At 42.7% G+C, this 25,773-nt stretch overlaps 1 protein-coding gene across 1 annotated transcript; it reads left to right on the top strand.

The window, feature by feature from the left end:
• The first annotated feature begins 6,613 nt into the window (after positions 1-6,613).
• RPA2 (replication protein A2) lies at positions 6,614-23,502 on the top strand. Its single transcript, XM_004741041.3, has 9 exons — positions 6,614-6,895; positions 7,139-7,245; positions 10,098-10,199; positions 10,327-10,440; positions 15,065-15,139; positions 15,783-15,899; positions 20,445-20,552; positions 20,731-20,825; positions 22,591-23,502. Exons 1-9 carry the CDS (start codon positions 6,886-6,888, stop codon positions 22,673-22,675), a joined length of 813 nt encoding a protein of 270 aa, XP_004741098.2. The 5' UTR covers positions 6,614-6,885; the 3' UTR covers positions 22,676-23,502.
• Positions 23,503-25,773: the final 2,271 nt, after the last annotated feature.

The following is a 25,773-nucleotide window of genomic DNA, read 5'->3' as shown; positions in this document are numbered from 1 at the left end:
CAGCCCTGTACCTTGACAGCCTTGTATATTCAAGCCAGGATGCCATCCAAGCATAATTTTGTACATACGCCTGTGGTATGGGAAAGGCTGGAGGCTCGGTTGCCTCGTTTCTAAAGTGAACATGCCCAGAGTGGTTACCTCATTTGGCTGTTGTGAAGATTAGGTAAATAAAGCAGGACCTTTTGATCCTGCCTTTTTGACCCAGAGGCACACCCAGATTCTATGTCTTCACCAATCTGATGCCCCTCACCCCAAGATTACAACAAACAAACAAAACCATCCACAAATTATCTGCCAGTGTAACAAATATAAGGTACAGTAACACTCTCTGTTAAATTGGGAAAATAAATGCAAACTCCTAACCTTAAAAAATAACCATTGTGGGCACCTGGGTGGCTCAGTGGGTTAAAGCCTCTGTCTTTGGCTCAGGTCATGATCTCAGGGTCCTGGGATCAAGGCCTGCATCAGACTCTCTGCTCAGCAGGGAGCCTGCTTCCTCCTCTCTCTCTGCCTGCCTCTCTGCTTACTTGTGATCTCTCTCTGTGTCAAATAAATAAATAAAATCTTTTTTAAAAAAATAACTATTGTCGGGGCACCTGAGTGGCTCAATTGGTTAAGCATCTGCCTTCAGCTCAGGGAATGATCCTGGGGTCCTGGGATAGAGCCCTGCATCAGGCTCCTTGCTTAGCAGGGAGCCTGCTTCTCCCTCTCCCTATCCTCACCACTCATGCTATTTCTCTCTCTCAGATGCTTAAATAAAAATATTTTTAAAAGATAACTATTGTCATTGCTGAGTGATTACTAAGAGGGCTCCAGGAACAGCAGCCCCAGTATCCCGCCCCTACCCACAGGCAACACTCAAAAGGCTCAGGGGTGCTATTCTCCACCCAGAGGGGTACTAGGTCCATAGCTTGGAGAAAGAAAAAGAATCAGGCTGCATAGCATGCTCTCCTGTTGCCAGAAAGACAGAAGGCTATAAATAACATTAGCAGCACAGAGGGACCAGCCTTTCACTGGCCAAGACGTGACAACTGTGGCATCCATAGCAACATGATGATTATTTTATTACTGTTGCTGTCAAAGTTACTGGACAAGTTGAATCTGAAAGGCCATGAGTTCATGATGACAACCCAAATAGGAAAGTTCCCGATAGAAAAAGAGCACAAGGGGCGCCTGAGTGGCTCAGTGGGTTAAAGCCTCTGCCTTCAGCTAGGATCATGATCCTAGGGTCCTGGGATCAAGCCCCACATCGGGCTCTCTGTTTAGCGGGGAGCCTGCTTCCTCCTCTCTCTCTGCCTGCCTCTCAACCTACTTGTGATCTCTGTCTGTCAAATAAATAAATAAAATCTTTTTTTTTTTTAAAAGAGCACAGAAACTGGTTGAAACGCACAAGAATGGTGACTCTTATAGGATATGTTTAACTTTTTACTTTTCTCCCCCTTTTTTTAAGTAAGCTCGACACCAAACCTGGGGCCTGAACTCAAAACCCTGAGATCAAGGGCCACGTGCTCTACCAGCTGAGCCAGCCAGGTGCCCCATAACTTTTTAATCTTAGTAAGTAATGTTAACCCATATGGACACTTTACTTCTTTATTAACTAGATGCCTATTTATAAAGTATACATGGGTACTTGTTCCCACCTGGATAAGGAAGCAATTCACCGGACAGTGAGGAGTCAAATTGTTCAGACAAAGGGAACCCTGGGCAAAATGACTAAGTTGGTGAGGACTGAAAGAACCAATTAGCCAACCATCCTCACGTCCTGCTAACCCCACAGAACTCAATTAATTCCTCTTCTAGGAAGTGAAGCCTTCAAGAGGACCTATGAATATAACAGAATAACGTATTGGTGGGAATATATGAACTTTCAAAAACCTGAAAGTCCTCACTAGTGTTATCAAACAAGACAATGAGTTGTATAATGGTGCCCAAGTGAGGCTGAAAGCCTATGATTTTGAGGAAAAACATCAAGTTGCAAACACTCAAACCTCTCTTAAAGTATGACTTCCATCCAAAGTCTTAAAGACACAACAAAAAGAAGCTTGTGTATGGCCTGTTGATAGTCCCCTTGGACCGCACAAGCAAGTCTTGAGCCCTGACCAGAATGGACTGATGAAGGACCCAGATCCAATAACTTCCACTTCCACTGGACTAAGATGACATTTCTTTTTTTTTTTTTTCAGTCTGATGACATTTTTGAAAGCCCAGAGAGGAATAAAAACAGTCTTACAAGGATGCCTGGGTGGCTCAGTGGGTTAATGCCTCTGCCTTTGGCTCAGGTCATGGTCCGAGGGTCCTAGTATCTGGGATCGAGCCCCGCATCAGGCTCTCTGCTCAGTGGGGAGCCTGTTTTCTCCCCTCTGCCTGCCTCTCCACCTACTTGTGAACTCTGTCTAATAGAGAAAGAAAATCTTTAAAAAAAAAAAAAAAGGAAAGAAAACTGAAAATGGCTACTCTACCCAGTAAAATGATCTTAGACCAAAAAACCAAACAAACGAAAAGCAAAAGAAAGAGAATCACATGTTGTATATAACATTGAAAACTTCAAAAAGTGCCCTGAATCAAACTGTACTTGATAGAAATTATGAGCACCCATAAACTAACGTAGCAGATCTGAAAAATTAGTAACATTTGGTATGGATCAAATTTGAATGATGAATTAAACACTCCTTATAAAATTTGTCCAGGAAAGAATTGACTCACACAAAAATGATTTTAGTAAAATTAGAAATGGAAAAAATTAGAAATGGGTAAATCTCGCCGTAGAAAAAACTGAACAGGAAATTAAGTCTAAATGAAAATTCATCATTGTTGGGACAGTTCTGATTAAAATATGTACACTTATAAAGTGGAGGCAAAATGATGTTAGAGGTTGAAATAGAAAGTCAAAAACATCAAGAGAGGGACACCTGGTTGGCTCAGCTAAAAGAGCTTGTGACTCTTGATCTGAAGGTCATGAGTTTGAACCCCACTGGGGTGCAGAGATTACCTAAATAAGTAAAGCTTCATTAAAAAAATAAGAAGATAATGCATATTAACCATATAGCAGAGGTAATACATGGACGTGACATGTGGTACATGCTCAGTAAACGCCAGACTGGTTGGCTTCAAGGAGATAAAAACCAAAACCACAATGAGGTACCATCTTACACCAGTCAGAATGGCTAAAATTAACAACTCAGGAAATGACAGATGTTGGAGATGATGCAGAGAAAGGAAAACCCTCTTACACTGTTGGTGGGAATGCAAGCTGGTGCAGCCACTCTGGAAAACAGTATGGAGGTTCCTCATAAAGTTGAAAATAGAGCTACCCTATGACCCAGCAATTGCACTATTAGGTATTTATCCAAAGGACACAATCACAAGGATTTGAAGGGGCACCTGTACCCCAATGTTTATAGCAGCAATGTCCACAGTAGCCAAACTATGGAAGAGCCCACATGTTCATCGACAGATGAAAGGATAAAGAAGAAGTAGTATTATAGGGCATCTGGGTGGCTCAGCTGGTTATGTGACTGCCTTTGGCTCAGGTCATGATCCTGGAGTTCCAGGATCAAGTTCTGCAACGGGCTCCCAGCTCCAAGGGGAGTCTGCTTCTCCCTCTGACCTTCTCCCCTCTCGTGCTCTCTCTCTCTCAAATAAAGAAAATCTTTTTTTAAAAAAGGAAGTGGTATTATATACAATGGAATATTACTCAGCCATCAAAAAGAACAAAATCTTGCCATTTGCAATGACGAGAATGGAACTAGAAGATATTATGCTGTATGAAATAAATCAGTCAGAGAAAGACAAATATCTATGATTTCAGTCATATGTGGAATTTGAGAACAATATGAACACAGAGGAAGGGAAGGAAAAATAAAATAAAACAAAAACAGAGAGGGAGACAAACCACAAAAGACTCTTAACTATGGGAAACAGACAGAGGGTTGCTGGAGGGGAGGTGCGTGGGAGAGACAGGGTCACTGGGTGATGAGCATTAAGGAGGGCACTTAATAGAATGAGCACTGGGTGTTGTATGCAACTGATGAATCACTAGATTCTACCTCTAAAACAATAATACACCATATGTTAATTAAACTTCATTTAAATTTTAAGAATTTTAAATAAATAAAAGCTGATTAGCCACCCCCCCAAATAAATAAACACCAGGATGGGGCCTTTTTTTTTTTTTAAACTTGTGGTCAAAAGCACATAACAATATTTACCATTTTACCCATTTTAAAATGTACAGTTTAGTGGCATTAACAACATTCACCTTGTGGTACAACCCTCACCACTACTCATTTGCAGAACTTTAAAAAATAGTATAAGCACTGAGCTATGGAAAAACAAACACACACACACACAAAAGGCAAATACCTGTTATTTTAGTGCTGATTGAGAACTCTGCTCAATATATTGGATCATCAAGCTCTTGAAAAAACATGGAAAACAATCTCATTTTGATGTTTTGCATTGTGTAATATTTTAGTTAAGACACTTTCATTTCATTTATATTCTTTTGTATTCCTTTTCTCTTTTATTCTTTGAAAATACTTTATTATTATTGAAACCTCAAATAAACAGATACATAGGGCTACCAGCTCTCCCATCCTGGATACGAGGTAGCTTCAGCCTTGGCATGCCTTTATAAGAAAATATTTGTTACACATCCTTGTCAACTCCCAGGGAGATCTTTAGCAGGAAGCAGAGGAAGCTTTGACTCTGAAGCTGTGATCATAAGTAAAAGATCACCCTAGGAGCTGATGCAGGCATAGTGATACAAACCCCTGTGGAAAAGAGAGGTCAGTGTGGGCTACAGGTTCCTGTATACCTGCCATGCCATAGTTTCCTTTATTTAATTTACTTATTAAAGTTTTTTTTTATTTATTTACTGAGAGAGAAAGCATAAGCAGGCGAATCAGCAGGCAGAGGGAGAGGGAAAGGTAGGCTCCCCACTGAGCAGAGATTCCTCAGGAGGACCTCAATCCCAGGACCCTGAGATCATGACCTGGGCCAAATACGCTTAACCTACTGAGCCACTCAGGCACCCCATTTCCTTTATTTGTAAAAGTATGCTTTTCTCAGCTGAATTTATATCTAACTGAACTCCAAATGAACCCAATTACCCCAAGTGAATTCACATCTTAAATTTCCCAGAATACTCTTAATGTCAAATATTTTATCCTATATATCATAAATATGCTCTTATTTGTTAGACTCTGTAAATTTCAGTCACCTTACACTTAATATAACAATGTACTCAAGGCATGCCTCAGGTCCTTGTCTATATCTTGTTTATTTCTCAGTGATGACTTGGAGGCTTACAGAATTTACACAGGTAAGAGGTGGCAGACATGCAGCATCTGACCCACAGATACCTTTTCTCTGCCCAACATGGTGTTTTAAAAATTTTAAATTTACTTAAAAACACTTAAAACTCAGAAATTTTTACACAATAATCAAAATTTCTGGGTTCTGCTAAAAATATGTTGGTGACAGCACTTGACCATATTTGTTGTCAGTTGCTATTTACCATTATGTTTGTGTAGTTGTTTTTCTCACAGTGGAGGAAAAAAAAAAAAGTTAAAAAAAGTTTCCCTTTATTATCCAGCCCACTACATTTGCAAATTTTCCTACCTGACCCCAGTTGTCAACTTGAGTTTGTGTCCCAGTTCTGGGATGTTCAAGAAGGTATAGTATCTACGCTAGTGGATAAAATCAGACTTCCTGGGCTTGAATGCAGACCTCCACCATTTAGCCTCTCTTTGCTTTGGCTGCCTCCCTTGTAAATTACAACTGGGGCAGGGACAGTATTCACCGACCTCACCGGACTGAGTTACTAAACGTAAAGAATTTAAGACAATGCCTGCTGTTTTAGAAAAATAAAACGACCCAGGAGCCTAGGGACTATGTCTGTCTGTCTTCCCGTTGAATCCCAGTGGCCAGCACAGAACTTGGAACAAAAGAGGCAACAAAGCTTTTTTAATCTAAATAAGTGGGGTGTGAGGGGGCCTAACAATCTGGCGATATTTAGAGGAAGGAGCTGACAGACGTGTTCTCCTTTCTACGGGAGGGACAGAACAATGTTACACGAAGAAGAGTTTAAACAATCAGGGATGCGGAACCCTATTAAATCACGCAGAGGAGGGGGCAGGGGTGGGATGCGATCCTCAGATCTTCTAAAAGGCCGTTCCGGGGAGGAGGATGTATGTTAATACCCCACAGCCTTACGGAGGGAAATCAGGACGAGGGAATGCCGATACAAAAACAGAACCTGGCTTTTTTGGGAAAGGAACTAGCAAACCCTCGACCTGCCCTGAACACATTACGGTGAGACGCCAGGTGCGAAACGCCGCACCCGACCGCGAAGCCGAGTCACCGAAGCAAGAATTCTGCTGAATTGGTGTAGATTAAGGCGTCGTCTGATTGGCAAGAGTTTGGCGGGAACCGGGGTACACCAAACAAAGGAAGTGATGTAAGATGTCGCTCACTGACGGAGGTGGGATTATGCTGCCAGAGATTCGGAATTATCATTTTGATTGGTTGTTTTCTTGAGACACGGCCCTACCAGCCTCTCGCCGTTCCTTGCTTCCGCTTGCGCCGCTTGTTTTGCCCTTAGGAAAAATGGCCGCGGAGGCTTCCAGCCCCATCGGAAGCGGAGTGCGCGTTTTCACAAGCATGGCCCGAGAAGACGGGAAAAAGCGTAAAGTTCGTGAGCATTGATTGGCTGAAGCAAGAAGCGTTCTGGACACTGATTGGCTCCATGGTTCGCGGGAAGGAGTTTGTGGCACCAGCGGGAAGTGGATTTAACGCTGCGGCCGCAGCAGGGTTCTGAGGAGCTGGACAAACCCGCCAGATAGGCTTCTTCTGGACTTCTTTCCTGAGAGAGTCGGGACCAGGATGTGGTTTAGTAAGGATGAGAATCGCAAAGAGGATTTAGCAAGAGGGCAGGGGTCGTAGAGGCGTGCGGCGGTGCGAGTGGGGGAGGGACGGGTGGCGAAGGGGCGGGGGGCCGGGGGCCGGGGTTAAGGTGGTGAGGAAGATTAGGGCGATGCTGGAAGTGGTTGGCTGTGGGGTGAAGTCTGAGGGGGCCTGTGGGGTGTTCTGAGGCTTGGAAAGCGGCACGGGTATTGATACTGTTGTTTAAAACCAGATGCATCTGAAAGCTACAGCAGCTCCTCCTTCGGCGGAGCGGGCGGCTACACGCAGTCCCCCGGGGGCTTCGGATCGCCGACACTTTCGCAGGCTGAAAAGAAATCAGTAGGTTGAAAGAGTATTCCGTTTTATTTCATTCTGTTCTGAAGTTCCTAACTCGTCCCTGAGAGAAAATTTATTCGGCAAAATGTGTCAAACATGAACTGATTGGATAATTACCAGTTACTGCCTTACCGAATCTTAGAATTAAGTGCTGTAAGTTTTAAAAAAAGGACATTTCTCCTACTTTCGCTTCCAACGTTGAATTGGCTTTATTCTGAAATTTACCAATATAGCTAAAGAATCAGTCTTGTGGGAAAACTGGGCTTTTGTTACTAGCCTATTTTGTATTCTTCATGTATTCGAAATTCTTTTTTTTTTTTTTTAATTACATGTAATGATGTGATAAAAAGCGGTGGGAAGAGCATGGTCTGGGAAGTCAGGTATATCTGTGTTCTACCATTACTCTGACACATAGGGTTTCATTGGACAAATGTCTTAACATCAGGAATCAAATGAGATTGTTAATACATACCTTATAAAGTTGTTATGAGACTGAATATTCTAATATATAGTGTATATAAAGTGCCTGCCCTGTAGTCATTTTCAATAAATGGTCCCAGGTTTTGTTTTTTAAGTTTGTATTTATTTAAGTAATCTCTGCACCGGACATGGGTCTTGAACTCAGAACCACCACCACCACCCCCAGATCAGGTCACATGCTCTTCTGACTGAGCCAGCCAGACATCCCTAGTCCCAGATATTTTTGTTAAAAAGAACATGAGTGTTGGAACCAGGATAGACAGTGTCTGGAATCAGCTTTTAAGTGGCAGTATCTTTAGTGCGACGACTTGAACTTTGTGGCCCTTAGTTTTTCTCATCAGATAATGGTACTAGTACTACTTATATCACACGGTGGTGCTGAGAATTGATAAATAAGGTAATTAATATATAGGAACGTGATCTGTAAAACGCTGTCTAAATGCTTGTTATTCACTTTCAGAGGTGAGTTTATATTTAACTGCTGTTGATTTCATCTTTTAAATACAGGTTGATTTGGCTACTTGTTAGGTGTCGTTCAGATGTGGTGTTAAGGTTCAATATTTTTTTTTTAAGAATTTATTTATTTATTTGACAGAAATCACAAGTAGACAGGCAGGCAGAGAGAGAGAGAGGGAAGCAGGCTCCCTGCTGAGCAGAGAGCCCGATGCGGGACTTGATCCCAGGACCCTGAGATCATGACCTGAGCCGAAGGCAGCGGCTTAACCCACTGAGCCACCCAGGCGCCCCATTAAGGTTCAATATTAGCAGGTTCTGTATTTTTTGTACAGGTTGATAAGCTTTTACCTAAACTGTTAATTCAGGGGTGTGTGTCAGTGGGAAAGAATTGATTGATAATTCCCATACATTTGGACATTGCTTTATATTTTTCATACCAATTATTTCATATAATTCCATAATGTATTTATTGATTATTCCATTGTACATCAGAGGGTCTGGGAGGTGAAGGGACTGAGTCTGTTGTGTTCCATCCTACATGAAGAATAACTGTTTGGTTGTTGATTTCTGACAAAAATTCTAATCTTTGGGGTGCCTGGGTGGCTCAGTGGGCTAAAGCCTCTGCCTTCGGCTCAGGTCATGATCCCAGGTTCCTGGGATCGAGCCCCGCATCGGGCTCTCTGCGCAGCAGGGACCCTGCTTCCCCCTCTCTCTCTGCTTGCCTCTCTGCCTATTTGTGATCTCTGTCTGTCAAATAAATAAATAAAATCTTTAAAAAAAAAATTCTAATCTTTAATCCACCGTGCCTTTTCTTCCTTGTGCTTATTTCTCTAAATGAGTTTATGAGAGTGCATATTTACCGGTAGCCTGTAATGCCCATGCCTTATTGTTTTAGTGTTGACGTTTTCACACGTCAGGGTAGAGCCTGAATGCTACCTTTGAAAGTGCCAGTACGTTTTTCTGGGATCCCATGTAGTGCGTCTCACTCTGTAGACCAAGTTTGTTATTTACATTTGTGCCTCCATTAGGTAGGAGTGTGTTGAGGGCAAATCCTATTCCGTTTTTCTCATCTTTATGCCATGAGACCTGCCCTGGCCAGTTGTAGGGGATAAGTTGTTAGGCTGCTTTTGAATGGGATTTCAGTGTCCTTGGGTAGACATCACCTACCCAACGCATAGTGTCCTTTCCCTTTAGGACGTCCAGCATGGTCAAGCCTTTATCCCATTTTCCCCAGGACTTCCATTCTATTGTCAGAGCATCTGTCCTTAAAACTCTACCTCGAACTTTTGTTATCTTTTATCATGAGACGTCGGGCAACTCCAAAGTTCTGTCTCTGCTGGCCATTTCTCAAACCTTTTCCAAATACCATCTCCTGTCATTGGTGAACTAAACAGCCAGCTCCAGCTTGCCTTTGTCCTAAAACTGAAGTATAAGTTTTGTCCCGGAAGCAGGTCATCATCCTTCCTTATGTTGTCCACTCTCTGACGTGCTCATTTTAGTGAATCTATGTGCCACACAAACTTAACTCATTGATCAGGAGCTTTGGAGTCAGACACCTAGTTTGAATTCTGAAGTGTGGTATTTGTTAGCTATATGATCTTGGTTTCCATCTCTGTGAAGCAAGAGTGAGGATTCAGTGTTAATGATGTATGTCAAGTGCTTGGCACATGGAAGGTGTTAGTGGGTGGTAGTTATTATTTTCTTAACTGAATTTTTTTTTAAAGATTTTATTTATTCATTTGACAGAGATCACAAGTAGGCAGAGAGGAAGGGAAGCAGGCTCCCCACCAAGCAGAGAGCCCGACTCGGGGCTCTATCCCAGGACCCTGGGATCATGACCTGAGCCGAAGGCAGAGGCTTTAACCCATTGAGCCACCCAGGCGCTCCTCTTAACTGAATTTATGCATCTATCTTTTCAGAGAGCCCGAGCCCAGCACATTGTACCCTGTACCATATCTCAGCTGCTTTCTGCCACTCTGGTTGATGAAATGTTCAAAATTGGGAATGTTGAGATTTCACAGGTAAGTAAAACAGTTTGTGGAAGAGTCCCTTCATCATGTGAAGAATGAAATAAAAGTTACTCATTTAAAAAGTACATGAATGTTTTAGTTTCCAGGAAAACCCAACTTTTCTTTCCTTCTGATCTAGGTCACTATTGTGGGTATAATCAGACATGCAGAGAAGGCCCCAACCAACATTGTGTACAAAATAGATGACATGACAGCTGCGCCCATGGATGTTCGCCAGTGGGTTGACACAGATGTAAGCAGTTATTTTTGAATTTAGGGTGGGGCTACTTTGGGACTCGAGATGTTGGACTGTTTTACTCTTTTTAATTTCTTAGTATTAGAATAATTTATAAGCAAGACAAAGGCAGAAATCTTAAAATGAAACGTTAACACATTTGAATTCATAAAAATTTAAAATGTTCCAAACTTCACTATATATAAGCAAAGTTAAAAGGCAAGTGACAGGACACACTAGAATATAAACTCTGTGAAAACAGAGTTTTGTTTTGTTTTTGTATGTTTAGAGAAGGAAGGGGTGGTGGGACAGAGGCAGAAGGAGAGCGAGAGTCTTAAGCAGGCTCCACGCAGGGCTCACTCTCACGACCCTGCGATCATGACCCGAGACTAAATCAAGAGTGAGACACTTAACCGATTGAGCCACCCAGGCACCCTGCCTTTTTTAATTTATTAAATTAGCATAGGAAAAAAAAAAGAATGGCAATGTCCACTTCTGATAAGAGTAGTAGCTATCAGGGGCGCCTGGGTAGCTCGGTAGGTTGAGTGTCTGCCTTCGGCTCAGGTCATGATCCCAGAGTTCTAGGATCGAGCCCCACATTGGGCTCCCTGCTCAGCCGAGAGCCTGCTTCTCCCTTTCCCTCTGCCTGCCTCTCTGCCTACTTGAGCTCTCTATCTCTCAGTCAACTGAATAAATAGAATCTAAAAATGTATATATATATTCTTTTTAAAAAAAAAAGTAGTAGCTACCACAGTGCCTCTAGCACTTAGCAGGGACTTAACTAAATACTTGTTGAATGATTTGTCATGTTTGTCAAGGGAATTGGATGCCTACCTTGATGGTTTGAGTATAAATTGATATAAGCTACCTCAAAAATCAGCTAATGATCAAAATCATCCGTCATAAGAATGTTGATATAGCTCTCCCCTGCCAGAGGTTACGTTAAGGAAATAAGATAATAAGATGTGTGCAAAGGGACACCTAAGTGGCTCAGTTGGTTAAGCATCTGCCTTCAGCTCAGGTCATGATCTTAGGGTCCTGGGATCGAGTCCCACATCAGGCTCCTTGCTCAGCGGGGACCCTGCTTCTCCCTCTGCCTGCTGCTGCCCCTGCTTGTGCTCTCTGGCAAATAAATACAAACTTTAAAAAATAATAATAATAAAAGATGTGTGCAAAGATTCAGTTGTAAGATTGTTGATCATAGCATTGTTTATAATAATGAAAAATTAAAAACAGTTTCAGGGGTGCCTGGGTGGCTCGGTTGGTTAAATGTTAGACTCTTGGTTTAGTCTTAGGTCTTGATCTCAGGGTTGTGAGTTTGAGCGATGAGTTGTGCTCTGCACTCAGCAGGGAGTCTGCTTCCCTCACCCTCTCCATTTGCCCTTCTCCCACTTGAGTACACTTTCTCTCGCAAATAAATCCTTTAAAATAAAGTGTGCCTGGGTGGCTCAGTGGGTTAAAGCCTCTGCCTTTGGCTCAGGTCATGATCTCAGGGTCCTGGGCTCAAGGCCTGTATCGGGCTCTCTGCTCAGCAGGGAGCCTGCTTCCACCTCTCTCTCTGCCTGCCTCTCTGCCTACTTGTGATCTCTGTCTGTCAAATAAATAACTAAAATCTTAAAAAAAAACAAACTACAAAAACAGTTTCAGGGGCGCCCAGGTGGCTCAGTTGGTTAATTTTCTGCTTTTGGCTTAGGTCATGGTCATGCAGTGCCGAGATCAAGCCCCATATCAGACTCCCTTCTCAGGGGGAGTGTACTTCTCCTTGTGCCCCTCACCCGGTTTGTGTTCTTTCTCTCTCTCTCAAACTCTCAAATCTTTTATTTATTTATTTATTTATTTATTAAAGATTTTATTTATTTATTTGACAGAGAGAAATCACAAGTAGATGGAGAGGCAGGCAGAGAGAGAGAGTGGGAAGCAGGCTCCCTGCTGAGCAGAGAGCCCAATGCGGGACTCGATCCCAGGACCCTGAGATCATGACCTAAGCCGAAGGCAGCGGCTCAACCCACTGAGCCACCCAGGCGCCCCTCAAACTCTCAAATCTTTTAAAAACAATAATTATTTTTATTCTTTTTGTAAATATTTTATTTATTTATTTATTTATTTGACAGATCACAAGTAGGCAGAGAGGCAGGGAGAGAGGAGGAAGCAGGAGTGCCGCTGAGCCGGGAGCCCAATGCAGGGCTCAATCCCAGGACCCTGAGATCATGACCTGAGCTGAAGGCAGAGGCTTTAACCCACTGAGCCAGCCATGCGCCCCAACAATAATTATTTTTAAAAAACAGTTTCAAAATGCAAGCAATAGGGCCTTACTAAACCGTGGTATATTTATGATATATAATAGGTGATACAGAAATGTGTAACTGTCATGAAGTGTTTACCATAAACTTGAGAGGAAAAGAGCATATTACAAGTTGGTATACGTGGTATGACCCCATTTTTGTAAAGCAACATGTATGTGAGTATCTGTGTAAACATGGAGATAAACTAAAAGGAAAACTATATTTTTTATCCTTTTTATTTTTAATTGTGTAAAAGACCTCTTGGTTTTTTATATATATTTTTTAATATTTTATATATTTATTTGACAGACAGAGATCACAAGTAGGCAGAGAGGCAGGCAGAGAGAGAGAGAGGGAAGCAGGCTCCCCACTGAGCAGAGAGCCAGTTGTGGGGTTTGATCCCAGGACTCTGAGATAATGACCTGAGCCAAAGGCAGGCTTAACCCACTGTACCACCCAGGCACCCTGGTTTTTTATAGTTTAAAAATACATTCATTATAGAAAATTTAGATCATAAATACTTTGTATACTATTTTCTCTTAAAAAAGCACAAGTTGTCTATAGAGAAATAACTAGGTAGTTCTGCATTCTTTAATTTTTGCTTCTTGGAAAAATATGGAATAATTCATTCAATAATTATTATTGGAGTACCAATTTTGAACCAGACTGTGCTTGGTCCCTTGTATACAAAGAATGAGAAAGACCCTATCCTTGACATCAAGTGGGGAGGTAGATACTATAATGCCTAATGCTACATGAGCAAACAACATGTACCATGCTTACTTAGAAAACATTTAAAGTCTCCTGAAATCCCACATTCTAGAGGGGACAATTAATTGCTCTAACAGGTTTTGGTAAATATCTTTTCATACATTTTTGTCTGTATATCTGTACGTAGAGATGTATGCAGTCTTACATAAAGGATAAGATATATAATTTTATATATATATGAACATATATTTTTTTATTTAAGGTTTTATTTTTAAGTAATTTCTACACCTAACATGGGGCTTGAACTTACAACCCCAAGATCGAGAGCAGCATGCTCCCGACTGAGCCAGCCAGGTGCCCTTGTACTTAAACTTTTTTTTTTTTTTAAGATTTTATTTATTTATTTGAGAGAAAGAGAGCATGGCAGGGGAGGGGCAAAGGGAGAGGCAGACTCTCCGCTAAGCAGGGAGCCCAACACGGGGCTCAATCCCAGGACCACAAGATCATGACCTGAGCTGAAGGCAGATGCTTAACAACTGAGCCACCCAGGCGCCCCTATACTTAAACATTTTATGATCAGAAAAGAACTTTAAGACTTAGTTAATACATATTTGTTATAAATCATTTATTAGAAAACTCAAAAAGACATGTTAAAATTAGCCATAATTATCCTAGTTAACCATTGTTAGCATTCTGGTGTGTCTTTTCCTCCACAGGGGAAATCAGCTTTTTTTCCCCACGTGCCACCACAACTGGTCTTCTCTAACAATAAAGCAAAATCTACATTATGAGTTACAATGGTGTGAAGTATCCCATTGTATGAGTGCATGACTTGTTGGTTATTTAGGTTGTTTTCAGATTTTTAGTATTTTAGATTATGCCATATGAATATACATAAGGTTAAATTTTTTAAAAATTTTTATTTATTTAAGTAATCTCTACACCCACTGTGGGGTTCAAACTCAAGACCCTCAGATCAAGAGCTGCATTTAAAGGTAAATCTTGGGGCACCTGGGTGGCTCAGTCAGTTAAGCATCTGCCCGGAGGCAGGTCATGATCTCAGGGTCCTAGGATTGAGCCCTGCATTGGGATCCCTGTGCAGCGGGGAGCCTGCTTTGCCCTCTACCCCTCCCCTTGCTTCGGTGTGTGCGCTCCCTCTCTCTAACAAATAAAATCTTTAAAAATAAATAAATAAATGCATCTAAATCTTAATGCAGTTTCTTAATTATTTCCTTAAAATCCTAAATGTTGAATTGCTATGCTGATAAGTAGATCCACTGGAAAATTTTGTGCCCAACAGCAGTGAATAAGAGTGCATACTTGTTTGCTTTTTTGGTGGGAGGGGGGCGTTATTTATTTGTCAGAGGGAGAGAACGCACAAGCAAAGGGGAGCAGCAGGCAGAGGGACAGGGAGAACCAGACTCCCGCCGAGCAGGGAGCCAGATATGGGACTCGATCCCAGAACCCTGGGATCATGACCCAAGCCAAAGGTAGATGCTTAACTGTCTGAGCCACCCAGGCACCCCACACTCTTACTTTTTAATGCTGTCTTTCTGTACATAATTCAGCAGGTTATTTTGTTTTTTTAGCAGTTTTAAAGTTTTACCAACATCCCTAAAACCTTCATGTGATATGTTTTTTTCTTTCAGGATGCCAGCAGTGAAAACACAGTGGTTCCTCCAGAGACTTATGTGAAAGTGGCTGGCCATCTGAGATCTTTTCAGGTGAAGCAAGAAAAAATGATAGTTAAGTTATATTTGCATGAAGCAGTTTCTGGACTCATGCCTGAGTTTAGGATACTTAAGATTAAACCAAGTCTTTCTGTTAAGTGGGAATTAGATTGAAATTACTTCATTATTCTCTTCGAAGAGAAATAACGGGTTTTTTAGCTTAATATAAAACTCACAGAGGGGTGCCTGGCTGACTCAGTCAGAAGAGCATGCAACTCTTGATTTCCATGTTGAGTTCAAGCCCCACGTTCAGTGGAAAAATCACTTAAAAATAAAATCTTTAAACACACACAACTAATAGAATGGTAGAGAAAGAACAGGATCCGTGCCTATAGTGGCCATCCACGGCATCCACTAAGGGGTGAAAAAGGAGGACACCGGATTTCGAGTCAGGAGACTACTCTGCTCGGTTGTGTAAACCTTGGGCAAGTTTTTGAACAACTCTGAGCTGGTTTTGTTTTTTCCTCCTATGAATGACTATATTAGGATTGACCTTGAGTTAAACATTTTAAGTATATAACACATTTTTTCCATATTGGCAGAATATCATAACCAAGACAAGTGCCATAGTGTTTTGACCTAAGGTTGCTTTGAATGTGCTTGTCCTTTATTCACGTTTTTCCCTTTATTTTATTAGAACAAAAAAAGCCTTGTAGCCTTTAAGATCATGCCTCTGGAGGATATGAATGAGTTCACCACCCACATTCTGGAAGTTGTCAATGCACACATGATCCTAAGCAAATCTAACAGCCAGGTGAGCAACTCTACTCTCGGAATTTTTTCTCTTCTCTGGAAAAACATAGACAGCTTCTGTGCTCTGGCTTCGATTTTCTTGATGTTTTGAAGGTTGAGCCAGAAGAAAGGCCTCACTCAGTCCTCAGAGCATTTTCTTCATGAGCTTTGCCATGTTATTTTATTCCAGAGGAAGCACTCCTTTTTCTCTCAGAATTCCAAGTTCCTCTAACCCCACTGACTTGGAAGGCCGAAGCCTAAAACAGCCTTCACGTGTAGACACATAACTAACTGTAGGCTGAATGCTTGGCTCCAGGATTGTATTCAGAGAAATATCCCAACATGGACAGCATTTTACTGCTTTTCTTCTAATCTGTTGGCTAAATAGGAAAAATTATGCACCATTATTTTGTCCCTAAAGTTATCTTCCCTGCTTCATATTGAAAATTTTCAACATTATTTTCTACCATGTAAATTCCTTTTGACCAGTCCATTTAGGGCCACACAGAGGGTTTATTCTTCTATTAGAATGTCCTTAGATTGGGGTGCCTAGCTGGCTCAGTTGATATGGTAGAGCATGTCACTCTTGATCTCCGGACTGTGAGTTCAAGCCCCATGTTGGATGTGGAGCCCACTTTAAAAAAAGAAAAAAAAAAAGGCAAAAAAAAGTCCTTAGATGATTTCTGGTGCCCAGGTGAAGGATTATTGGTTACAGAGTAGGAAAGTGTAGAAAACCCCTGAGCCACTAAGGATGCTATTGCATCCTGTTCTGTGCCAATTTGGTAAGCACTGGGGATACAAAGAAATCCATTCATTTATTCGTTCCTTTGAGAAATATTTATTGAGCCTGATGTGTACCAATCATTATTCTAGGCCCTTAGAAGGTTTCAATGAGGGAGTGACATGGTCTGATATGTCTTTTAAGAAATTCACCTGGGCTGGGCTGCTGTATAGAGCGTAGATGATGAGGCACCAGGAATAGCTGCAGAATTAATCTAGGAATGGTAGCAGCAGCTGGGGTAAGGAGTGGTTGGCTGATGTAATTTGAAGGTAGAGCTGACAGGACTCATCGGTGGGTTACATATAGGATATAAAGAGGAAGGATTCAAAAATGACTTTGGGGCTTGAGCAACTAAGTGAAGCTAACACATTTGGAGGGTAAAATCCAGAGTTCTGTTGGGACTTGCCAAGTGGTGAGGTGCCAGGTAGATACCCAAGTGGAGAACAGAATGGATGGTTGAATATGTAGAGGGGGATCCAAGGGAGAGGTCGGGGCTAAAGGTGGAAATTCGGGAGTCATCGCGTAGGTGATATTTAAAGCCTCGGATGAGATGAGATAACCGGGGAGTTAAGAGGTCAGAGACCTGAGCTCTGGGACACACTAACCTTTAGAAGTCTGAGTAGAACAGAAGCCAGTGGTAAAAAAAAAAATTACCAGTTAGGAGGAAACCAGGAAATGTCATTCTGTAGAATATTCTGAAAAGACTATTTTAGGAAGGAGGGGGTGGTGATCAACTGTAGAATGCGGCTTGAAGTCAAGGCAGGTGATGAGAGACATCTGCCACTGGATTTGGAAACCTGGATCTTCACAAGGGAGGATTCGGTAGAGGATGTGGGAAATGGGTTAAAAAGAACAGAATTTGGGGCACCTGGGTGGCTCAGTTGTTAAGCGTCTGCCTTTGGCTCAGGTCATGATCCTGGGGTCCTGGGATAGAGCCCCACGTTGGGCTCTCTGCTTAGTGGGAATCCTGCTTCTCCCTCTCCTACTCCTCCTGCTTGCATTTCCTCTCTCACTGTGACACTCTCTCTCTGTCAAATAAGTAATAAATAATCTTTAAAAAAAAAAAAAAGAAAGAAAAAGAACAGAACTAGGTAGAAAGTTTAGAGTGTTTATTTTATTGCCATAGTTAATGACATATATGTGTATGGATCACATATTTCATAAAAGTGATTTATAAAGTGAGAATGGATGATGAGGGAGTGGAAACCGGGCACAAACACAGTTACATTGAGGAGTAAATAAAACACTCTTTCCTGCAAAGAGTTCATATTTGAGCAGTGGAGATTCAGATCGCCTCGGCAGTGAAGGCAGGATAAGTGGCAAGCACAGGGTACCGTGGAACCACAGCAAAGTGTTTCCCATCCTGACCTGGACATCAAGGGAGACGCCTTGGAGGAGGTGATGCCTAAACCAAGTCCTGAAAGATTCGTGAGGTGTGGGGTTACCTGAAGCACGACCCGAGGCCCTTTCAGCAGAGTATTTGGGTAAGAACTAGCCTTCAGTTCAGTATTACTGGATCCTAAGATGTAAGACTTCTGTTTTACCAGCAGGTAGCGTGAAGGTATCTAGCTTGAAAACAAGAGACCATGACTGGTTTTTATTTATTACCTCAAAGCAGTAGGCATTTAATGAGCATTTATTGAATGAATGCATCTCCTCACTCGATGGGATTTCTCGTAACAAGTTTCCGCAGTGCTTTTATATCTCTTTTGGGTAGTTAACACATTTGACATTCTATCATCCTTATTTATTCAGTTCAGTGGATAAAACATTGAGCACAGGTTGCACCAGGCACTGTGAAAATGGAGGGGCTTGTGGCAGAAAGTGCCAGGCGAATAGTGTGCTGGCTGCTGTGAGAGGGAATGGGCCAAATGTCTGAGAGCTGAGGAGGAAGAACTTGGCTGACTTGGCTTGGGGCATGTTGGACAGCTTTGCAAAGGCAGTAGCCATTAAGTTGGGCTTTGCCAGATGGGAAGTCAGTGTTTACCAGGCAGATGAGGGGAGGAGCATTCCAGACAGGGAACAACATGTTCAGGGCAGAGGCATGTTTGTAGCCGGCAAGAAGTCCAGGTGCAGGGGCGCCTGGGTGGCTCAGTGGGTTAAAGCCTCTGCCTTTGGCTCAGGTCATGATCCCAGGGTCCTGGGATCGAGCCCCTGCTCAGCAGAGAGCCTGCTTCCTCCTCCCTCTCTATCTGCCTGCCTCTCTGCCTACTTGTGATCTCTGTCAAATAAAATAAATAAAATCTTAAAAAAAAAAAAAAAAAGAAGAAGAAGAAGTCCAGGTGCAGCTGGGGGAGTAAAGTGTGTCGGGAAGAAGCAGTCTCGAGTAAACTAGAGATCTTGACATCTGTGGTGGGTCTTGACTGTCTAGGTGTATATTATTTTCACAGGCAGGGGGAGCCACCTGAAAGCTTTCCGACACAGGAGGGACAGGATCTGAAGCTGTTATTGTTACCTGAAGTTGTTATCTGACACAAAGACAGGAGTTGACTAGAGTAGGAGAGACTAGTGGCTGAGATGCCCTCGGGAGGCCAGGGTGACGAGGATGGACTTGAGCTACACTGAACTTGTGTGATAGGCTGTGGTGACAGACTGGGAAGTGAGTGAATGGACTCAGGACTGAAGTCTACAGAATTAGGTTAGCTTTACTCACTGAGGTGGGATAGAGCAGGGCAAGCAGGTTTAGGGAAGGTCATAATCTTAACTTTAGAGTGTGTGAGAGCACGAGGTGGGTGTATCCAGTCCATAGCTGGGAACAAGAATTTGTGGCCCAAGAGGAGGTCTGGGGTGGAATCCTGGGGGATCTGTCAGCCTTTTGGGGGATAGGTAGAGAGAAAGGCTGGTGAGGGATGCTGAGAAAGTAGAGTTTGAGAAGTAAGTGGAGAACCAGAAGAACTTTCCATCCAGAAACCTAAGGAGAGGTGGGTACATTTCAAGAGGAGTGTGGTCAGCATGTCTTTCTGAGAGGTACTGTTAGGACCGAAAGGGACTGTTGGGTATATTGGTTGAAAAGTCACTGGTGACTTCAGTTAGAACAGTTTCCAAGGTATATTCAGTAAGAGTGCAAATATAGTGGGCTGGGGAGTGACTGAGAAGAAAGAAAATGGAAACAGGAATTATAATCTGTTGTTATTAAAAAGAAGAACAGAGAGTGATGGGAACTGGTTTTTTTTTTTTTTTTTTTCCTCTCATAATGCTTCATGCCTAGGTGACAGTAAATGCTTGAATTGGGGGGGGGCAGGGTGAGTGAAATGGGTGAACCCTTACCATGGTGAGCATCTGGTAATTTATAGAATTGTCAAATCACTATGTTGTACACCTGAAACTAACATATATAACGCTGTGTGTCAATTATACTTCAATAATAAAAGTTTTTAATAGTAATAAAATCAGGAGCACGGTAAGGAATTCCCCAAAATAAATAAATGAGTGAGCCAAGTGTATGTTTGAATAATAAAGCACCAAGGATATATACCATTATAGTAGATCTCCAGGTAATTTTCTTCTCGGTGCTGTTTTTCCTCTGGTTCCCCTCAACAGCACAAAAACAAGAAGGAGCTAGGAGGTACCTTTCTGGATGATATTATGTGCTTCAGAGAATCACTTTATCTTCCTTGGAAAGACTCTTTAATGCTGATAGTTGTTCCTTCCAGTGTAAGCAATTGTTATTGGGGAAACCACTTAAATTATTTTTGTGAGCTGCTTACTGACATGCTATAACACAATACAAGGACTGTATTTAAATTGATAAATTTTCTAATGCTGTGAACTTCTTTCTTAATGCAGCCCCCAGCAGGAAGAGCACCTATGAGCAATCCAGGAATGGGTGAAACAGGGATCTTTGGTGGGAATAGCTCCATACCAGCAAATGGCCTCACTGTGGCTCAAAACCAGGTAAACACTGAGTGTCTCCAGAAATCCAAGACACTGACCGTCTTAAATTTGTTACTTCCTTGATGAGTCTAAGGCTGTCTAAGGACCTGACTCATTTCTTTCTTATCAAAGGTCTCGGGTTTATATAAAGGAGTTGATTTAGAGTAATTGCTAAACTCTTTCTCCTTTGAATCTTCAGGTGCTGAATTTGATTAAGGCTTGTCCAAGACCTGAAGGACTGAACTTTCAGGATCTCAAGAACCAGCTCCACCACATGACTGTAGCCTCAATAAAGTGAGTATTTGGTTCCCATCAGCTGGGGCTCCAGAATTGTACCCATTTTACCTCACCAGGGTTTCCTCATAATGAGAAGTTATTACACATAAAAATAAAACTGTCAGCTGCCATCTCTTTGACAGAAGGGGAGTTGTTCCGTCATGGAAAGATAGAAAAAGGACTCACAAAGGTGACGCTACCCATCACATCACTGATTCACTTGTTATTTAACAAATAGTGATTCCCATTATGTGCAGGGGATATAATTTTGAGCAGAATTGACTGGATAAAATTTGACCTCTTGTGGAATTCCATTTGGAGGAGTAAGAGCCTTAGCTCCGGTCCTCAGAGGTATGGGCCCATTGGTGTTAATCTTTCCACTGTGGAGATGTGCATTTGGCCCTCTGGACCTGAAACTATCAGTCCTTCCAGCATCCTTCTGATTCCATATTAGACAAGCTGCTTCCTGATTCCGATGAACCAATCAAACAAGCTGAGTACTTTGGTGCCTTTGATAGTTACTTATTACTGTAAATCTGTCGATATTCTAGTTTTACATAGAAAAGAAAGGCTTAGGTATAATTTCATTTCCTATTTTATAAAATGAAGAAGTTAATTCCTATCTCAGAGTTCCAGTGATGAATAGGTATAGAAGCACTGTCACAACGGGGCGCCTGGGTGGCTCTCTGCTCGGCAGGGAGCCTGCTTCCTCCTCTCCCTCTGCCTGTCTCTCTGCCTACTTGTGATCTCTCTCCATCTGTGTCAAATAAATAAATAAAATCTTAAAACCAAAAAAAACAACTGTCACATAGTAGTTGCTCTATTACTGTTAGTAAACATTTTAGTAGTTAGAAAACAGTTACTGTTAACAAACATTATTAAATATGTTACACTCGGGGGACCTGGGTGGCTCAGTGGGTTAAGCCTCTGCCTTCAGCTCAGGTCATGATCCCAGGGTCCTGGGATGGAGCCCCGCATCGGGCTTCCTGCTCGGCAGGGAGCCTGCTTTCTCCTCTCTCTCTCTCTGCCTGCCTCTGTGCCTACTTGTGATCTCTGTCTGTCAAATAAATAAATAAAATCTTAAAAAAAAAAAATGTTACACTGATCTTGAGGGTCTCAAAGGGTTTGAAGGCGTCCTCCCATTTCTGGAAAAGACCTTTCTTAATGTCCTGCAGCTTTGCTTCCCAGAGGGTTGGTGGGTGGGTAGGGAGAAGGAACTTTGAAAAATAGCTGTTTATGCTCGGAGTTTCATGTGCAAGCTGGACTGCAGTTTTATTTTTTATTTTATTATTATTTTTTAAGATTTTATTTATTTATTTGACAGAGAGATCAGAAGGAGGCAGAGAGGCAGAGAGAGAGGAGGAAGCAGGCTCCCAGACAAGCAGCGAGCCCGATCCCAGGACCCTGAGATCATGACCTGAGCCGAACGAAGGCAGGGGCTTACCCACTGAGCTACCCAGGCGCCCAGGACTGCATTTTTCGATTATCATTTTCATTTGCTTAGCCTGGCATTTGATTTTGGCTCTATTTTCTTGCCTTTACAACAGTCGGGGAGAAGGGTCCAAGGCAGCTTTAATAATCAGTGTCTCCGTGCATGATCTCACTTTTGCAGTTTTACTGCCTCTTCCTGGAAGAGCCCTCTGAGCAAAATGGCTGTGACTTCTTAGCTAAGGTAGAAAGTGGGAAGTGAGCAAAATCTGTGGTTGCCCATATCCAGAAGTCCGTTTCCTTTCTTCTTTGTCAATTTGAAAATGAGCCTTTTTCCCCCTTGGTTTTTTTCTAGGCAAGCTGTGGATTTTCTCAGCAACGAGGGACACATCTATTCCACTGTGGACGATGATCATTTTAAATCCACAGATGCAGACTAACGGATCTAATTGAGTTCCCGAGGCATTTTCCAGCTGGACCTGTTCTCATAGTATGTTTTCTCCCACTGTGCATCTGTTTGGCCAGTTGGCTTCTAGGGAGTAGGTTTCATCTAGAAAGGATCTCACTTAGCATCCTTTTGAAACTTGCTACTCTTCTGGCTTTTTGTTTGTGGTTATTTTTGTTTCTTGAAGCTCAATTTTGGACAGTTGATAAGAATGTAAACCTGGGTGGATTTTCTTAAAGAAGTTACAGATTGGGGCGCCTGGGTAGCTCAGTCTGTTAAGCGTCTGCCTTCAGCTCAGGTCATGATCCCAGGGTTCTGGGACCCAGCCCCAAGTCAGGCAGGGGTCTGCTTCTCCCTCTGCCCCACCCCTGCTTATGCTCTCTCTCCCTTTGAGATAAATAGATAAAATCTTTTAAAAATGAAGGAAGTAATAGATCAGCTGTTTACAACAGCACAGATGGAAATGGAAGAAACATGCTACCAAGGGAGTTGGGTGGTACTACTTCCAGGATACGCAGGAGTTTCTGCTCCTGTAATGTTCCCTGTGGAGAGAAGATGAGCCGGACTGGGACCTTCAGCAGGGAGCTAGCCCAGAAACCCACTAACTCTGCCTGGTTTTGTTCCCACCCTTTGGTTGGTTGTATGGTGTTATTTTCAGAATTGCACTTTCCTTTACCTGTCATGACTGCTTCCAAAAGTGTGTTTTTATGAACACGAAGTTCTGTGGTGGCCTCATGAGGGTAGAGGGGAGAAGGACGTTTGCTCGATTTTGTACCAAATAAGTACATCAGTATGTTTAATAATAAAAGCTCTGTTGTAGAATTTGTGAAGATGTTATTTTTCTTCCTAGGGTGGTATTACTACTACTTTATCTAACGTGTGTAGCATAGCTTGATTTGGGTTTGAAATCCTGGCTTTCCCCTTTTAGTTAGGATCTCGCGCAGGCTACGTCAGTTCTGAGGGCCTCCCATTTCCTTATTTATGAAGACAACTGTATCCTTTCCTCATAGGTGTGTTGGGAAAATTGAGTAAAATAATGTTTGCAAAGCATCTAGCATTGCCATTGGTAGAGGTTATAAAGTGGACCTTAATCTTGACTCTAGAAATATGTGGTCATGTAACTGAATTGGTAATATACCATTTGACCTCAAAATGAGATTAAGGGCGCCTGTGTGGCTCAGGTGGTTAAGCACCTGGCTTCTATTCAGGTTATGATCCCAGGGTCCTGGGACCAAGCCCCAAGTTGGGCATCCTGCTCCGCGGGCAGCCGGCCTCTCCCTCTCCTTTGTCCCTCCGCCCCTCGCTGTGCTCGTGTGTGCGTTCTCTCTCTCTCAAATAAATAAAATCTTTATTTAAAAAATCAAAGATGAGACCGTTTAAAGGCCTACAGGCTTTGGCCAGCTTAATCAGTTCTGTTTCTTACGGGAGAGCAAACTACCTCGAAGATGTTTTTGACAACTCTAGAACGTAAACTACGTTTTGAATAAAAGAACTGGTTATGAGTTAAGTTAATGAGGTGTAACATGCAAATACAAATTCTATAACTTTAACTGTGTTTCAGAATGAAACCTACCAGCAGCCATGTGGAGAATGCCCCACCCTCTGGTTTCTAAAAGTGAACAAGTCTGGGTTTTGTTTCTGTACATACAGAATAGTTCCTATCTAGGGAGCTAGATGGTTGCTTAAAAGTCAGTCAACCAGGATGTTTATCTGCAAGTCTGTCCACTCTTGATTATTTTCTGAAAGAAAGGGCACCGACTAAAAACAGGTTAAAAAATCATATATTTGAGGGGCGCCTCAGCACAGTTGGTTAAGTGTCTAATGTGGTTTTGGCTCAGGTCATGATCTCAGGGTTGGGGGATTAAGCCCCACATGGGGCTCTGCTCTGCAGAGTTGGCTTGGGGTTCTGTCCTCCCCCCCCTCCCCCCATCGCGTGCTTGCTTGTGCTCTCAAAATAAATAAATCTCTTTACAAAAACCACACATTAGGGGTACCCTGGGTGGCTCAGTTGTTAGGTATCTGCCTTTGGCTCGGGTTGTAATCCCAGGGTGCTGGGATCGAGCCCCACATCGGGCTCCCTGCTCAGTGGGAAGCCTGTTTCACCCTGTTCCACTCTTCCTGCTTGTGTTCTCGCTCTCTCACTGTGTCTCTGTCAAATAAAATTTTTAAAAAACAGCATGATTTGAATTTGGAATGCATGATAGCATACGTTCATGCATAGTTGACATCTCTAGTTAATCCAACTGGCACTAGCAAACGGGCAAGGCAATAGCAGTGATTCTGGGTAGAAGCCTCTTTTCCTTTTGATCTTGAAGCCGATGATTCAGCAATTACAAACTACTTAATAATTCAACAAATACGTGTTGAATACCTACTGTGGCGGCCCACTGGTCACGCACTAGGAATACAGAGCAAAACAGGAGGTAGCGTCACTGGCGGTGCTGGTCCCACGTTGCCCGTAGCACAGAGTAGTGCTCAGCCGTGCGGAATTCCCCGCCGTCCTGGCCTTTACGGCCCCACAGCCATGTGGCTTCTGACCACAGGAAGGCCTCATTAGAACGAAACACCAGCCTTCTGGGTGACCGTGCCCACCGGGATGTCAAGTACACAGTATTTTCTTTGCACCTTTATTAAGACCACAGGAACAGCCCGTGTTCTCAGAAGCCCCCCAGGAGCACAGCCAAGTGATGAATCCAGCTTGTTCTGGGGAGAATCTCTAGGTATCCTGCCGCTTTCCTAACGGGGCAGGGAGAGGACTGAGGCATAAACACGCCAGCTGTAAGCGAGAGGGAGCAGGGGACCACAGCTGGAAGGACTGTTGCCTCCTCAGTCCCGTGTTTCTTAGATACAAAATAGCAACAAAGAAGAAGAAAAGAAGGTTATACAGTAGCCATCGTTCTAGCAGGTCAACAGGAAGGAATGTGAGTCGTGTTGGTCACAAGTCTTAGAGGTAAATGAGAAGAGTAAGGCGTGTGGTCCGGCAGCACAGATTTGTAGTTGAGCAAGCGTGCTGGAAGGGATTAGCTTTACAGCAGACTTTCTGGGGAGACAACGAAAAAGGGAAGCAGGCAGCCTTCCCAGCTGCTCGGCTTC

Source organism: Mustela putorius, unplaced genomic scaffold (assembly GCF_011764305.1).
Source record: "Mustela putorius furo isolate JIRA1106 unplaced genomic scaffold, ASM1176430v1.1 tig00003853_pilon_pilon_pilon, whole genome shotgun sequence".
In the NCBI taxonomy this organism is placed as follows: Eukaryota; Metazoa; Chordata; class Mammalia; order Carnivora; family Mustelidae; genus Mustela; species Mustela putorius.
This window is presented reverse-complemented; position numbering and strand designations above follow the sequence as displayed.

Excerpts from the sequence above, each read along its gene's own strand:
- RPA2 (XM_004741041.3), top strand. Across the intron at positions 7,246-10,097 it reads CGCAGGCTGAAAAGAAATCA|AGAGCCCGAGCCCAGCACAT; the intron begins GTAGGTTGAAAG and ends CTATCTTTTCAG. Across the intron at positions 15,140-15,782 it reads GCCATCTGAGATCTTTTCAG|AACAAAAAAAGCCTTGTAGC; the intron begins GTGAAGCAAGAA and ends TTATTTTATTAG.